Consider the following 16,654-nt stretch of genomic DNA (forward strand, 5'->3'; position numbering starts at 1 on the left):
ACAAAGCAACGTGAAGCACATCCACGTCACGACACGCCATGAAGTTTCACTGTGCTGGCACGTTAAGCTAATCAACCGTTTTTAAAGCAGAAGAGAATCCAACTTTTTATAACAAGACCTTTAAGGAAAGCCAGTCATTACCTTCTGGTCTAAAAAAAGAGACAGCCTTGAAGTCAAGAAGACCCAGAATACAGGCTATAAATACATGCGGTGAAATGTGTGTTTTCCTTTTCAGTGAAGAACAACATGTCTTTCTGTACAATAAACCAACTGATGTTTTGTGATACCCGTTGCTAAGAGATGGAGTTTACTACAAACCACATTAAAAAAAAACACAGAACGATTAATTGTGCTCATCAGAAGCTGCTCTGCAGCAGGAACAAATCCTGACCAAACCTGACACTCCCTATGCCTCTACCAGGCTTCAGCAGGCATCAGGAGCTCTTGAGTACCTCTGCAAAGGTGCCTGCTACCTCACGGATCTGGCCCTTAATTAGAAGCTATCAGAAAACCACTAACTGCTGCTGATGGGTCGCCTGGCACCGTAACTCACCATTACTGTCCGCATACTGCATGACACAGCAGCACGAATTTATTACAGTGGGAGACCTGCTTTAAAGAGTCCTGCATGTCCAACGCTACGGACGGGAGAAATTTTCCAGTCATGTTGAACTTCTGCCAATGTACATAGCTGATTGGGAGTTCAAATGCAAGACATTTATTTATTAAAAACACATACACACAGCCAGCTTGCTTTGCAGAAATATAAGGAGCATAATAAAACACAACACTAACGCCTCTGAAGCATGTAATGATCCTGATTAATGCTATTGCACTTAAAGAAACAAGCACTGGGACTGAAAGAGATTCAGAGTAAAAGCACTGAGAGGCTCCATCCTGGGGCTCCCTTCCCCACGTGAGTTCAAGGAAAAGCCAGTAAAGCCAAAGGAGTTGCTCCCACTTACAGCATGAGTAAATTTGGCCCTTGGCTAGTGTAAATTTTGTGCTCTGACTCCAGCCAAGATGCTGGTAAGAACCAGGATCAAAACAGCTGAAAATAAAGCAGGCCAAGGTTTGCAATGGTGTAAAACTGGTGTAACGTCAGTGTAGTAAAAAAGAAATATGGTAAGTGAGTTTGTCTGGATTTACATGCAAGGAGAATTTATAACTCTAGCTCGTCAAATCAAATCTGCAGAATCAAGTCTCCAAAAAAACCCAAAAACCTGCCACTCCTGCTGTAGGTTATTATAGCAGCGATACCACTCTGGCAGCTATTTCTAAGTTTTTAGATAAATATCATCATGATACCATCCTAAGGTCACCGATTTCAACACGGAGAAAGAGCTGCTGTCCACCCAGGCGAACATCCGGATGAGCTGCTCCGCTTGGGAGCCACATCTCTTTGAAAGAAAAGACCTCTGTATCCCAGAAAAACAAATTACCTGTATCTTCTGACTCATCGTCGTCATCTTCATCATCACCTGACGAAGGGGAATCTAGGAGGAGAAGGAGAAAGTAGTGAACCAGAAAAAGGATGGCATGTGGGGACACCATGTTGGATGAGGCTGTTGGTGCCACGGTGGGCTCCAGCGAGGGAGGACATCCAGGTGATGGGTCACCCTTCCCTGCAGCTCCACCAGCCCGTCCCTCCCACTCTGCTGGCCAAGGGACAACTGGCCAGGAGCTTTCTGAACTGGGAGAGAGGTGTCATGAGTTTGCCAGTGCTCTGCCACCAGAGACTGGGATTCGACGCAGAATACTTCTCGCTGTGTGAAGTGCTCTTCTCCTCATAAATACAAAAGCAATTCTCAAAGGGCAAGTTTCTTTTTGCAGAACAAGCTCTCCCCCACTTTTTTTTCCCTCTAGCATTCACTCTGAAGACTTTTTATTTCACCAAGTCTCAAAATGACAGGTCAGCATTTCTAATTCACTTTCCCTGCATTTTTCTTTTAACTCAATACACCCCTGCCACATCTCCCCTCATTAATTCCTTGCTCAATCACTCACCCCAAAGCTTTTAGAACTTCCCCTTGCAATCAAACCTCTCTCTCGATTGACATTTTGATGGCTACTCCGTGAACCAGTTCCCTTTGGTTTTAGTCCTCTGACAGAGGCACCTCAAGGCTGTAACTGAATACAGGTTAACAGGTGGGAATTCTCCATCTGTATCTCTCCAAAACATCCTGAACTGTTTCTCTTAATGTGGTCTAACATCTCACCTTCTCAAGCTGTCCACAATGAAGTCTCAGTCCCTCTTCCCCCCACCAAGCGACTACTGTAAATGTAAATCCCATTATAAAATAGCAGCTTAGTGTTTGATTTAGTTTACACGATTTAGTATAATTCAGTGTCTGGAAGATTTAGCATCACTGACTTCATATAATCTCCAGGAATTCCTTTTTTAAATAAAGGCAAAACGCTAACAACGCAGCAGCCTTTATATTCTGAGACAGCGGTAAAAGAACTTGGCCTTAAACACTAGAAAATAGGAAACTTTATGAGTGTTCAACACGTGGCCAGATATGTAAAGCACTACTTTAGACCAAGCCAGGCAGAACCTCCTTCATTTCAAGATGCACTCGAGTTTTCTGCTGTTCTCTGACCAGCTCAGTGGAGGTAAAAATTGGAGGGGGGGGCGCAGGGGAAGGAAAAAAAAAGAAAAAAAAAAAAGAAAAAAAAAAGGTAGGGGAAAGGTAACAACAAATACTACTTCTCTGCAGAATCTGGATGGACTTTCCAGATATATTCACCACGTATAGGAGCAAGTAACACAGGAATCATCTCCCTGCTTTAGACTGCAGTGGCGCATCGTGCTTTGCACCTTTTCTTTGGCAAAGTCTCAAGGAAGACTTCAAGCACGTATCTAACTGCAAATCCACAACTGAGGTCCTGCTGGCAGCAGAACTAGGGAAATGCCACGGGGCTTGCTGAAAGTGAAGTGGATGTTTAGGTGTTTTGGCTGAACCAGCAGGTTTATTCAAGTCCCGGCGAAGGCAGACACTGAGCCAAATCCCCACCAGCATCGACAGAGAAACCAGCACATTCTCAGCCTTGCACTCTCAGATTTGGTTACCCATATATTAACATGTGATTATAGTTTACTTCGGGTTTCCAATGAACTAATCGTGACCAGAGGAGCAGAATCAATTTTTAACCCAATTCAAAAACATTTCCGCAAGACTGAGGGAAGAGTCTTTCACCTTGCTTGTGTTTCAGATGAGAGATGCAGCTTAGGTTTTAAGACCAAATATCCCATGTTCAGAGCTACTGTCCTATTCAGGTTACTAAAACATCACCTTTTTCAAAAGGTGGCTAAAAATTTGTAAGCTATTTGTTAATCATTTACTAAAAGAGCAATCCTTTACAGAAGTTGACAAGTATCGGCATCAACAAGAACTGCTAGATGCTATTCTCAAAAGAGCTTTAATTATGAATGGAAAAGGGCTTAATTTTTTTAGTCACCTGCTTTGAGGAGCTTAGTCTTGGGTGTTTTGAAAGCTCTTTTCGCTGGTGCCAGCCTGCAGTCCGTACACATCACAGGGGTGCTGCTTGGCCACTAAATCCAAAGGCTGTTCTGTATGTGAAATGGTTACAGAAATGGAGCTTCTGCCAGCAGGGCTGGAGATCAGTTTGGGCATGCAGCCTCTATTTGTGATCCTCTTCAAGTGCTCAGGTTTTAAGAGAACAGTATGTTTCTTTTTGTAAACTAGCAAAAGACTCAAGCCCATGTCTGTCAAGGGAGGTATTTGAAAGAGATCAAACCCTGCTATTAATCAACCTGGTTTTCAACCCTGAAATGTGAGCGCCAGCATCTCCTTGCTCTATCTTCAGCATCAAGCATCTCACTGTGCACACTGACAGAAAAAGACAGTCGCTACAGAAAAGCCAATTTGTTGCAGACTCAAAACTCATGGCCCCACGTAGGAAAATCCTGATACGCTCCTAGAATCTGGAAGCATCTCTCAAAATGGGACTTACATGTGTATTAGCTATTCTGAGTATACCTAGCCTAGTTTTGCTCACTTAAGAATACAGATCAGAGCAATTCCAGTTTGTTAGTACAGATTTAAACCAGTTTAACGCAGAAAACAATGCCAGCCCTGAACATTAGATATCCACATAAACACCTGACCAGATACCCGAACTAATTGCTGGCATTACCTTTAAGAAGTGGCAACTCAAATCACCAACCTCCGATAACAATCGCATCTCTGCAGTGCCACGCTGAGTGATCAATACTAATTATGAAGAAAAATCTGAGTGTATGAGAGGCACCACTATTGCCACATAAAGCAGGGCTTCAAAGTTTAAAACAAGTGCTGCTGACAGCTAAAACGGAGACTCCCACATTACCATCACTTTGGTGGTAATGACAGTGGGCTAATAGAATCAAAGACTCATAATGCTGTCAGAAAGCAGGTTCAGGTTACTCGCTTGTTCTTAAGCTGTTATTAGCTATTATTAGTGAAGAGGAAAAACACAGGGGCTTAAACTTTTTAAAAGCAGAGGATTATCAGTCCTTCCACTATTAAAAACAATTTCTCACTTTACGAACTTTTGGGGCTGGCAGCTGTTTCATTTGAGCGTGTAACCAGCTGCCCTCTTCTGCCTCCCTGCTGCCCCTTGAACTCAAAAGCATTTTAATGTCACTTAAAAAAAAAAAAGAGAGAGAGTAACGTTTCTAACAACCTGCAGTTCCTTGGATAGTTCCAATAATCGTACCTAGTTAAAGAAAGCCTTTCAAGGGCCAAATACTTCTTTAACCATTTAATTGATATGACCTTGAAGCATTCACAGCAATCTCCAGTAACGTTCAATGAAAAGCAGATGTTGGTGAAGGCTTGCTGAAACGAGCTTTTATTCTTACGATGGTTTGATTCTCTCACTTACACAAAATCCTATTTCTGGCACGAGAAAGCCCTTTATCGAGTGGATGTGATTTACAGTCACAAACATCTCTGTGTTTGGTTTTCAGACAGAGACCCTTACTTTTTGAGGGAACTCAACTTTTGGAAGCAAGGACCTACTGTTTGGGGATGCTTAAAAAAGCTCCAACAGCACAAGGGCAAAGGAAAGTTTTCAAAACCCCAGATCCATAAGGGGTTAGTTCTTCTGAAAATTCAGGCTTTTAATCTGTGTGATCAGGAGGCTTTCTATCTGCTCACAGGGATGAGTAACCATCTACCACCGCAGCAGCCTGAAATCATGGAGATGATCTTAGTGTTAGCAGTTAGCTATCTGGGAACAACAGATTTTTCTGGCACTGTCTCTTTAGTGATCCAGGCTTGGACAGCTTGTAGCTGTTCTGTCCTACTGTCCTAATCACGGAAAATATGGCCAAGCAAATGACAGCATGTGCTTTGCTCACACAGCACTTGTTTGCAATATATGAATCCCAGTAAGTACCTTTGATGAAGCACGTATTTGAGACATACACAGTTTACAGATAAGCTATTTCCGAAGCAAACTAGCAATTTGTGATAACCGGGATGGAGGGAAGAGATTTTTTATCAGCTACAATAGGGAAAGTTTTCAGGAACCTCCAGCTTTTACATGCAATTTTGCCACTGATTTGCCACATAAAGTGGAAAAAGTGAACTGAGCCACAGTTCACTCGCTCACAAAAGACTTCAAAGGCACATGTAGCATTGCATCTCTTTGAGCGTTAAGGGACATTGGGCGTTTAATATAACTAGCACCATTTCTAAGTCTCCCTCAGTATTAATATCAAGCTTTAACATTTGGTGTGGACACGCAAGCATTCTTTGATTGCTTTGTTTTGTCAGTCTAATCACTGCCAGGAGTTACCACGGAGGTAGAGACCTACCAAGTACGGACAAACACCGCAAAGCACCAGCTGTGCTGAACATGTGAAGGGGCAAAAACTTAAAAAAAAAACCCAACCCACAACACAGAGACAGCTGTGTTTCTGCACGTACCTGTAACTCTGACTGTAAAGTTTCCCAGGACCTCGTTGGAATGCCTTGGCCTGCAACTGTACAGCCCCGAGTCATCATATGACACATTGATTATCTTCAACAATTTTTGTCCAATATGAGTTCTGTTCGTAGGTGCAATCCCGATACCATCTTTAAACCAGAAAACAGACACAGAAGAGCCTTGGGTGTTACAGGAAAGTTCAATGGTATCTCCACTTCCAAACACCAACTCTTCCAGAAAGGCGGTCTCGCTCCTCAAGTATTCTGCAAAGGGAGAAAGAAATGGAAATGAGTAAACAAGAGCAGGTGTCGGAGAACGAAAGAGCATTTAAAAAAGAAACGTATCTTATATTTGCCTTACTGATGCTTCCATGCGCCCAGAACTCCTCCTTGCCAAGGGTAAGCCTTGCCTGCCCCAGGCAGGTAGCAATGCAGAAAGACAGCTGTGCACGCTACAGTCAGGTCTCTGGCTGATCTACAAGGATGGCTTCAACCCTGTAGTGACCAAAACACAGCCACCCCACCAGATGCATCCTAACAAACAGCAGAGACCTCTGCGTAGGGTCATCGCAACACCCAGTGTCGTGTGGGGGGGTGATCTGGCAGAAATAAGTGTGTGCTGAAAAGTTCGCAGTTCAGTCTCTGGATCTCAGTTTCTTTATTCCTGTGAGTCTGTCCACAACCCCTGCGAGACCCAGCAAGGAGAGGATACACGGAGCAGAAATGGGGATAAACCCAAATTTTCCAGTGGCTCTGGGTGGCCCAAAGGCAACCTCTGCAGGCTGAAGGAAACAGGTGGGAAGACACAGGCTGGAACACCTAAAATAAATGAACCCAGCACTAGGTCCCTGCTGGAGTTACTCTCTGTGCAACAAAGAAGTGCAGAACCAAAGACTAAGCATGAAAGCTGAAATCCCAATTTCTTCAGTCTCTACCAGCTGCAGCAGTTTGTTCCATGAGTGATGGCAGTGAACCCCGCCACAGGCTGGAGGATTTTGTTTTACCATGGGATAATGACACAAGGAAAGATTCAAGCTCAGAAGTCTCCCCATGGGGGAACGTGGGGCATGTTTAAAGTGTGGTTCCTGGGTCTGATGGTCCACAGGCTAGTAACATATAAACTCACTCTTGACGCAGAATGGTTTATCCAACTTTTACACCAGTTTAATAAAGAAGAATTGGCCTCTACAGACACCCTCAACCCAGTTAGATCAACAGCAACACTACTATTCTGCCCACCTTGTATACGCTAACCAATGTTTTCCCTTGGCATTGCCCCATCTTCTGGCTTACACCGGCTCTGAGACTGTACACTCCACCAGGCAAGAGTCTTCTTGGGTTTGTACAGTATGTACCATGGGGGATCCTATTCCACGATGAAGACACTTCAGAGCTATGATTACATAATTAGCAAGTAAAAAGTAATTCAAAACAGAGTAGTCTGAACCTAATCCTATGATGCAAACCCAGGTGGCTTGAGCTGATCTCCGATAGTAATCAGATAGGGACAGAGATCCTAATTTTGCCTCTTAAGCATATTCCTAGATTACAATTTGACTGTGAAACCAATGCAATCACAGCAGCTCTGAATACCTGAGGATGTGGCATTGGCTTCAAGCTGCTCTTTTGCCATTGAGCGAAAGAGTTGGAGCAGGTTATAAGAGAAAGATGTATTGCTTTTCTCTTCTTGTCATGCAAGTTTCTATGCTTGTGGAAATGTAAAAAATAAAAATATAAAAATGTTGCAGACAATAGCCTTGCAGGGTAGAAATAAAGAATCCTGGGGGCCTGAAAATGTGGTATTTCATGGGAGGTATCGTCTTGCAGGAGGCAAAGCCCACACTCATTCAGGTTACAAAGAACCTTTCCTCTGATACCCTGGCAGAAATTCCGACTCAAATAGTTTAGGTTTTGGCCAGAATTTTGTGGTATTCATACAGTAAAAGGTTTAGGGAGGTTGTTTTTTTTTTCTTTTAATGAAAAGATTTTCCCTGAAAGCATGTACTTTTAGTAAGAAGAAAAAGAAGACAGAACTCCAGCATCTCCTTCCTATCAGACCAGCACCTGTTGTGACATTGAGTGTTCACCCATGGTCTCTTCCCAACTGGGATACATACTTGGGGAAAATACAGCTGAGAAATATTCTGGTTTAACTGTTCCTTTCAGGTTTTTTTCTTCCTTCTTTTAGACTGTAAGGATTTTTTCAATGGTACCAACTCCGGCTTCCAATTAAAAAGCCCTCTATACAGCTTTGCACTTGCAGGACTGGATACTGATCTTTGTTTGTTGACTCTGATGGAAGCTCTTGCTAATTTAATCTACTGGAAAACAAACTCCATGCAGCTGCACAATCCCTCCATACAAAATACACAGTTTTACCCAAGCTGTTTGCCAAATGATCAAGACTTGTATATTTTGGCTTTTGTATCATAAACCTACCAAACAGGAACAAGCCCAGACTAAGCACGAGCCAAACTGTACTGTTCAGCCATTTAAAAAGAAATCACTCTTTTTTGAAAGCCGTAATGAACCTGGGTTAATGACAAAGCAACAAACTATTTTTCTAAAACACAATTAGGCAGGAATGCTGAAATGAAAGAGGAAATTCACTTTCGACTCAGAGCAGAACAATTGGGGTCTGAAGCTTCTTCTGTAGAAAGAAGCATCATCTCTTGTTTCTGACAACTTTATTTTGGCATCTCTGCCCTCAGCCTCCTCAGCCGGTCCCCGGCAGATAGTGTGATGCCTCTTAAATGCAAAGTTCAGTCCTAGTGACTTTATTCCTATTGGCTGGGAGTACTGTCTGGAAAGATGGAGTGGTGAATTAGAAGGAGCATGTTACTAGTGGTTTTAATCTCACTTCTTTAAACAGATTTTCAAATTTCAGTTCATATGCTTATGGCTTAAAAAAATAAACAGGACCCAAATTGGAGACCTCCACAAAGTACGTAAATGTGCACTTAAGTTCTTAAGCACTTTGCCCAACTGTGACCTTGGAGAATGAAATTTTACTCTTATAATTCCTTGCATACCTTTCAAATACAATGATAAATCCAAAAGAGGAGACAGTCTCATGTCCATGCTGAGAACAGCTGGAGTTTAAAGCGAGGAACCAGAGCTCATGTCTCCCACTGGGTCTCCAGAGCCCAGCACCTCCTTCCTGCCTTCCAGCTGCAAGTGCCTGGTGTTTCCAGCACCTCAACAAGAGATACCAAGACATCCATGAGGCATGAAGTTGCCCCCTCTGAGGCCAAGCATCCAGCCGTCAGACTGACTTGCAGAAGTCTACATCTCCAACCACGTGGCGCGAACGAAGTGGCAGGAGCTGTGTGTGCAGCCTGTGCTTGGGAGGGGTTTAATGCAGATGGGCTGAGCCCTCCTGGGGACCTGGGCGAGGGTTTGGCCACCTTCTTCAGCCTGCATCTCCCATTGCTAAATCATAAGGAAACAGTAGAGGGGAGCAGGTGCTGAGCTCTCCCGACACGTTTTCTTCTTCCACCTGGTTCCACACCTTTGACTGAGGCAGGCAGAAAACTTCCCACTGCAAAGCAGTGCTGCAGGGAGGCAGGTTTTGAGATTTACTGGGGCTGAACACACATCTCCTGGATCTCAGTCCTGGGTCCCAAGAAAACCATCCTCGCTGCTGGCAAACAGCTATCCCCACGCATCCTTTAAAACTTTCTTAAAGCGTTTCTATTGCAAGTCAGGTTGCAAAGGTCCCCCCTGCTCCCAAAGGAAATTCCCATTTGGGATCTAACTGACATTAACAGCATCTTTTTAAAATCCACAGTAGACACAGGTATAAATTACTGGGGAGTTAACTCGTGCAGGGGTTACGGGAGCCCACTCCGTCACTTGCCAGCAGAGCAGGGATTAATGCACTTGCAGCTTTAATGGGTTCTTAGAGAGGAGGAGGCAATCTAGGTTGTGGGCTCCCAAGATATGACTAAAATTCAACCATTTATTAGTTTAGCCAAAGCAGTAATGAGTCAAGAATCACCAAGAGATGCTTCTGATGGAGATCAGCACTTGCAGCAGCATCACTGCTGCTAGTAGCAAACACGCTACAGAGAAAGAGGCAATTTTTAAGTTGTTCAGAGGAGCAAAAAGGCAGCAACTTGCCGGGAAGCACCTTCCACAATGAGGAGCAGCTGGCCCAGCAATGCTAAAATGCTTTTGTATGCATTCACTTATAAGGATAAGACACTTCATCTCTGTAGCTGCTTGGCTCATCTCAGCAATAATTCACTTTCTGTGTGGTTCACAGCTCCAAGTGCTTAAGTGTGTCAGTATTTCCATCAGATGTCTGCTCCTCTTTGACATCAATACTTGTTTCTGGCTGAGCCTGGAAATGTTTTATTTTGGTTTTAATGCAGGCAGCTCTCGAGAACTGCAGAAGGATATGCAGTTATTTATTTTTCAGGCACGAAAGGATGAGGAGGTGAAGGTTGGTGGGTTATTCCTGGGCTGCTTGTGGCCCCCAAAAAACTTCAAGCGAACCTAGAGCCTAGCTGGTGCCCTCCTTGGTGTCAGGGACTATTTCCAGGTGCTGTGGCAGAAAGTATGGGGGCTCTTCCCGGGTGGCGAAGGCCCACAGTGCCCGCGGGAGGCTCGCTGGGGTGGGGAAGACATGGGGCCCAGTTCTACCTTGCAGGGTGCTGGGTCCTAGCTCCAAGGCACTCCATCCAGTTATTTCTCTTCACCTGTGTTTTTTCTCCTGGAATAGCTTCCCACATTTCTGCTTTTCCAAACACCAAAGTGTCTGGGAGCCTCCCGAGGGACTGCTTACATGGGGTGCACGCCTCCCCCATCATCATCATCCTCCTCCTCCTTCAGCGAGCATCCCGCACTTGGGGCACATCCACCACACAACTGAAACCCCACTGGGACACCACAGAGGGCTTGAGGCTCAGGACCTTCAGTACCATCAGCAAGATATCCCTCACCCTACCTTGAACCCTGGCAAGCCCAGAGAGGCTTTTTGGGATTGCTTCACAGCCTGGTGGTGGAATGGACTAAGAGGCTCATTTCTAAGTGGATCATATTTTCCCCTTTTTGAGCTGGACAAGCTGTATTTGGCATGTTAACAAGCAGCAAGATAGCAGGACTCCACACATTTCTCTCTTCAGGTTAATTTGAAAACGTTTCCCGTTCTATGTATTTCATTGCACCAAATCCACCGTGACGGGATATATTATAGGATCACAGAGCAACAACCACGCCAGAGCTTTCTCCTATTGAGTTTGCTATCCCGTTCCCAGGGGGATCATGGTCACAGCCCCCGAATTGGTGGCTAACTGCTGGAAGGATACAGAAACTGCCAGCATTGGTGGGACGAACAAGGCTGTGATGGCAAAGAACACATAGAGTATCTCAGGCTCAGACCAGCGCCCTGTCCTCTATGCCCGCTTAGCCCTGGGTTACTCTGAGTAAGTGTACCACCGGCGTTAATAGGAACCCATAGTATTATTCACCCCCCACAACAGTGTTTTTCCCAATACCTGTGTGGCTGCTCGTGGGACAGAGCTACCTCCCCACCTCACCTCAGGACTTCTGCACCGGGCAGAGCAAACCCTGTTGCTCAGAAAGGAAATAAAACACTTTTCTTGCTGAACGCTGTTCATTTGGGACCTGCCTTAATGTAAAAAGCAGCCAGGAGGGGTGACAAGCTGCCGCAGTACCACCTCCCGGCGAGCACCCTGCCATCTCCCTGTTCCCTCCGTCTCCCCAGAGAGGCAGACGGGCCCCCGGGGAATATGGAAAACCACCAAACCAGCCCCAGGCCCTGCACCGAGCAGCAGCCCCTGTGAGAGGTGGGCACGATAAGATCGTGGGATCAGCTGTTTACCCGAGTACCTGCCTTCTCAGAGCAGATAAGATCGAGGGAGCGGCCCCCGCAGCGGAGAGAGCTCACCTAAAGTCACCACATACCCTCGCTGCACTGCGGGGAGCCACGGGGTATTTTTATATATGTATTTTTGGCGGTGCTTTACGCAAGGCAAAGCTTCCACTCCTTTCTGCAGCAGCCACGAGGGTGCCAGTGGCGGAGCATCGCTGCCTGGCTATGGCCCTGCCACCCCAAAGGGCACACGACCACCCTGGCACGACAAAATAAAGTTTCTAAAATAAGTACATAATATTATATATAGTACTTTATGTATAAGATATTCTCTATAATATTATATAAAGTAAAAAGTATTATATAAAATATATATGTCCTATCTTCCCTCTTTCCCCCCTTTCTTCCCCCTCCAAGGTCAAGACCCCTCTCGGAGCACATTTCCCAGTGGCAGGCTGCAGCCAGCCTGGGAGGAAGGGGCTCGCTCTGGCAATCACAGCAGCACGGGATGCTTTGCCGAAGCAACATCATTTCCCAACGCGGTGTTCAGCTGGGTTCTCTCTCCTGCTCAGTGGGGCTCACACCTCAGCAAAAATACAAAAATCTGGTTGATTCTGTAAAAGCCCAAACCGTGATCGAGAAACGTGCCTTTGGGAAAGCACGTCTGAAAAGGGTTTGCTTCTGTCATTTGAAGGTGCCACTTTATCTTTCGCCTATTGCATGTGTTTGCTTGGGGGGGCAGTTCTCCTGGAAAAGCTTAAAATAGCTTTCCTAATAATAATGCAAAGTAAACTGTTTATACTGTATTACCACCGCGGTGGCCTATGCAATTGTTACCAGACAATGTTTCTTCCAAAGATGTTAACAAGTGTGCTGCACTGTATTACCACCCAGTGGGGTTTTTTTTACATCTGTGTTAGGAGGAAAGTAAACTTTTTTCCTAGAGAATTAGCAGAACAATAACCAGGTTTAGTTCTGTCATATGCAGCTTTCTTCATAAACAAGAGATTATGGAAAGAAAAAAAAACTCTAGTGTTTAGCTTGGCTATCCCCGACAGCGACTTTGGAAGAGCTTCTAGAATGGAAAAGCAGATGTTGCAAATCTGCCTTATCTATGGAGCAACTGTTGACTCTGTTGTGCAAATCCTAATTTACATCTGCATGAAAGGTTTCAGAGATTAAATGGCATTCAAGGAGGAATATTAGCTTTTCTCCCTCCCTCCAGCCCTCCTTTGAATGGATTTACTACTCGCAATTAGCTTTCTGTTCCACCGGCCAAGTAGAAAACAGGATTCATCAGGACTCTACAGTATCCTCCTTTTAATGGACTGTTTTCTCAGATCACCCAATTCAGATGCTGAGAGTTAGAAGAAGAAATAAATCATCACAAAGCTAAAATAGTTACAAAAACACTTTGGCCAGGAGGATTTCCCTGTGGCACTTGGAAAGCCCTGAGGAGGAAAAAAACAGAGAACAAATCAAAGGGGTCTCCTGGCTACACCTAACAAAAATGGGAATGTAGACCCCAAGAGACACAAAGCTTTGGTTGCTGCTGAGAGCCCAGAGCCTGTCCCAAGGACAGCCTTCAGCTGGGGCTTTGCTGGCTTAAAGGAACAGGCAGTGATGGGGAGTTTTCCTTCAAATCTGGCCAGACTGGGCAATCAAACACTTTCCTTGGTTCCCCACTCAAAACACAATAGAGGGAAGCAACCACCACCCATATCTATCTATCTCACAGTTCTGCGCTCCTTCATTTTTAAAACAAGAACAAAAGAACTGATATGAAACGTCCTCCACTTCATCAAAGGTCCCTAAAGACGGGGAGCAGCGGAGCGGAGGCCCGCCAGCGTGGGGGTGCTGAGGTCTGCAGGCTGTGCTGCTCCATGTGTCCCATGAAAGCTCCTGGCTCGTGCTGAAGCACCTCAAGGATGCCCATGCAGATGGTTCCTGCTCCCCCAGGTGCCGAAGCCTTTGTGCTTTAATCAAGAGGAGGGCAGCAACGAGCTCTGTCAGATCTCAGCGGCCCACCCTCATGGCCAGCACCCCATCAGTGCAGCTGGTTTGCCCACACGTCACACAGCACATCTCCCCCAAAAGCTGGCCAAATGTGGTCAACCCAGACGGTTTCCACTCAAGGCAGAGTGACGGGACACCCGTCGGGCTGATCCTAGGTGGAGCACAAGACACCGTGTCGATAAGTCGTCGTCCTTTTGGTGTCTGCCTCTTCTTGCCTCTGAGGAACGGTGGCCACCTTGGCCCCAGGTTTTGCACAGCACAGCAGGGCCATCCTGGCTTGATCTTGACAGACAGATCCCACCACAAAATGGCTGATGGTTTACATTCCCGCTCCTCACGCCTGAGGAAGTCCGAAAAAACCCGTGTCGTTGCAGCGAGGAAGCAACCACCACAACCCCTGTCCAAAGCCAGTGGAGGCAGCTATGGAAACTGAGGCACAGACTGAGGCTTCCCAGCATCCCAACGGACTGGGCAAAGCTTGTCCGCGGCCTCCATCGGAGCAGGATTGGGTCCTGCTAAACTGTGGAGGCCCCGAGCAAACCTACGCTCCTCAGCATCAGTGCACCATGCCTTCCCTCCCGCTTCGCTGGACCACGTTACCAGGCGGGGTTTTCTGGGTGACACGCGCCAAGCAATTAGCAAAGTTTGCAACAAGAATGACAGATTACACAAATTGAGTGCTCCACAAAACATAAAGAGAGAAATGGAATCTTTGGAAATATTTTTTACACTTTCTTATAAATGCTTAAAAGAACAAGCATGCATTGCTGAATAATTCTTTTCAGTTATTTTTTCTGGGCTCCTCTTCTACACCTTCATCTCCTTCCTAAAGTCCTTCAAAAATTCATTACTTTTGGAGTTTTGACCTCCAGGGTGGGTTTTCAGCTATTTAGTGAATTCTAGCAAAATGTTCACCACCTCTGAAGTGCTCTTGCAGGTCAATTTTTGAGCAATACCTAAGTTCATCAGGATCAGAAGTTTAGGTTTACCTCAGAGAAACTTTTTAAGGGATGCAAAGACTCATGGTCCCTTTACAATTCCCAGGCAGGCCTGGCCCTGGCAGTTACTTGTGATGCTTTTCTGGTGTTTGTGATGCTTTTCTGAAGTGGGCTTTGAGATCACATGGCATCAGAAAAAATTTGCCATAAAGCCCCAACCTTTCCCCTTCGGTTCACAGCTATGCAGCTCCCAAATCCCAGCTCCTCTGCATTTCCCTTGCACTTTTAATGTGCGCTCCTCTAATCTTCATTTAATGCAGGCAGCTGGCTGCAAATACCCCCGAACAATGACTTTAATCCTAAGTATCCTGAAGCCCCCCCTTCCTCCCCGCATCAAAACTGAAGAAAAAAAATAAAATAAAAAGAACAGCCTCATGACAGCAAGATGGAGAAATCCAAGCTATCCACTGGGCCAAAGGAGCAGAAAGACACAATGAGCTAAATTTTGCCTGGTTCGCTAATTAAAAACGGAAGCTACCCCACTCCGGAGCCAAGGCGGGGAGGTGGGGGGAGTTTTCATGCTATTCAAAAAATCGGCTTCCAACTGGGACCATATTCACTCCACATTAATTGTCATTCCAACTACGAGTGTCCTAGTTTCAAAATGAAAACTACTCTCCAGTGTAGCTAGTGAAAACTAACACCAGTTTCGAGGCATTAAACAAAATTTATTGATTGCATTTTCCCACCCACTAAAACTTTAATAAGCATTAAACCTCAAACTCCTGGCCCCGTTTCCTCCCTCTACGCTCTCTCTCCATAAAAAGGGTCAGGCTCCTCTATATGGAGATTAGGACTTAATGTTTGGTATTTGTTTATGAGCCTATCAATTGCCTCTATTTCGGAGGGGGGGCGGGGGAAGCACATCTTAAAAAAAAAAAACCCCTCTTGTACACGGATTAAGAGAGGGCAAAGGTTTAGGGTAGTTTGGGTGGGGTTTTTTCCAACTGATTGTGGGTTTTAGATATATGACGGATCATGTTCACGTGAATGAAAATAAGTAAATATTCCCCTTCTTGCAAGTTTCCCTTGAGTTACATAAAATGGCATTTTTCAAAGATCCCTATTTCTCAGTAATAAGACACAGAACTTCAAGCCTTCTTTGCTAGCTGTTTTCAGCTGTGTAAAAGGAAAAAAAAATAATTTGGGGGCCACTCTGTCTGCATACTTAGTAAAGAAAACAAAGGTCAAACATTTGAAATGCAAAGGTCGGTGATTAAGTCCAGAAATCCATATCTAGGCATCAAAATGAATAGCCAGATTTTGAGAGTGCTTAAGCGATTTAAATGCAGAGCCTGACCTGGCTCAGCATCTTTCAAAACCAAGCCTGTTATTTCAGTGCCTCAAGCGAGATTTAGGTGCCAGGTACCCAAGTTGAAGAAGTTTAACAGTAATCTCCTTTCGGGAAGTCTGATCCACTTTAAAGTTGCGAATGACAAACGAAGATTTTGTTATTTAGAAAGCACATCTAAGTAAAGCTGCAACACTTTGTCCTTGTGCTAAACTCAAGTCTTATCCTTCAGCGTTATTAGAAAGAGTTGGGAGAGATGGCAAAAGGAAAGTACATGTCAAAAATTCTTTTATTTCTCCTCTTTAAAGAAGGCTGCTAAAGGGATTAGACAGCTTTGAGTTCACTGCTCTGTTAAATCAACCTTAACAATATTTTTTCAGCTTGTTTGACTTGCTGTTTCTGTATACATTTGTGTTTTCACCTTTCTGCATTCGAATCCCACGCTTAGCGTTTGTTCTGTGCTTCTCACAGGAAACTAAGTCAGTTCTTTATTTGTATTAAGTCTACGGAGTTATAGAAAACAGACTTGGAAAACAATCCCTAAATTAGCAGGACTTACCAGCTTCCATGC

At 44.9% G+C, this 16,654-nt stretch overlaps 1 protein-coding gene across 1 annotated transcript in view; it reads right to left on the reverse strand.

Annotated features, from left to right (window-relative positions):
- The window catches only part of FGFR3 (fibroblast growth factor receptor 3), a 34,203-nt gene extending 26,631 nt beyond the window's left edge, over positions 1-7,572 (reverse strand). Inside the window, exons 1-3 of the mRNA XM_010577914.1 lie at positions 7,533-7,572; positions 5,940-6,203; positions 1,443-1,496 (exon numbers count right to left, since the gene is read on the reverse strand). Coding sequence (XP_010576216.1) covers positions 1,443-1,496; positions 5,940-6,203; positions 7,533-7,572 — 358 coding nt within the window. The remainder of the gene's footprint in view (positions 1-1,442; positions 1,497-5,939; positions 6,204-7,532) is intronic.
- Between the last annotated feature and the right edge of the window lie 9,082 nt (positions 7,573-16,654).

Source organism: Haliaeetus leucocephalus, unplaced genomic scaffold (genome assembly GCF_000737465.1).
Source record: "Haliaeetus leucocephalus isolate CR32 unplaced genomic scaffold, Haliaeetus_leucocephalus-4.0 Scaffold51, whole genome shotgun sequence".
NCBI classification, from domain to species: Eukaryota; Metazoa; Chordata; class Aves; order Accipitriformes; family Accipitridae; genus Haliaeetus; species Haliaeetus leucocephalus.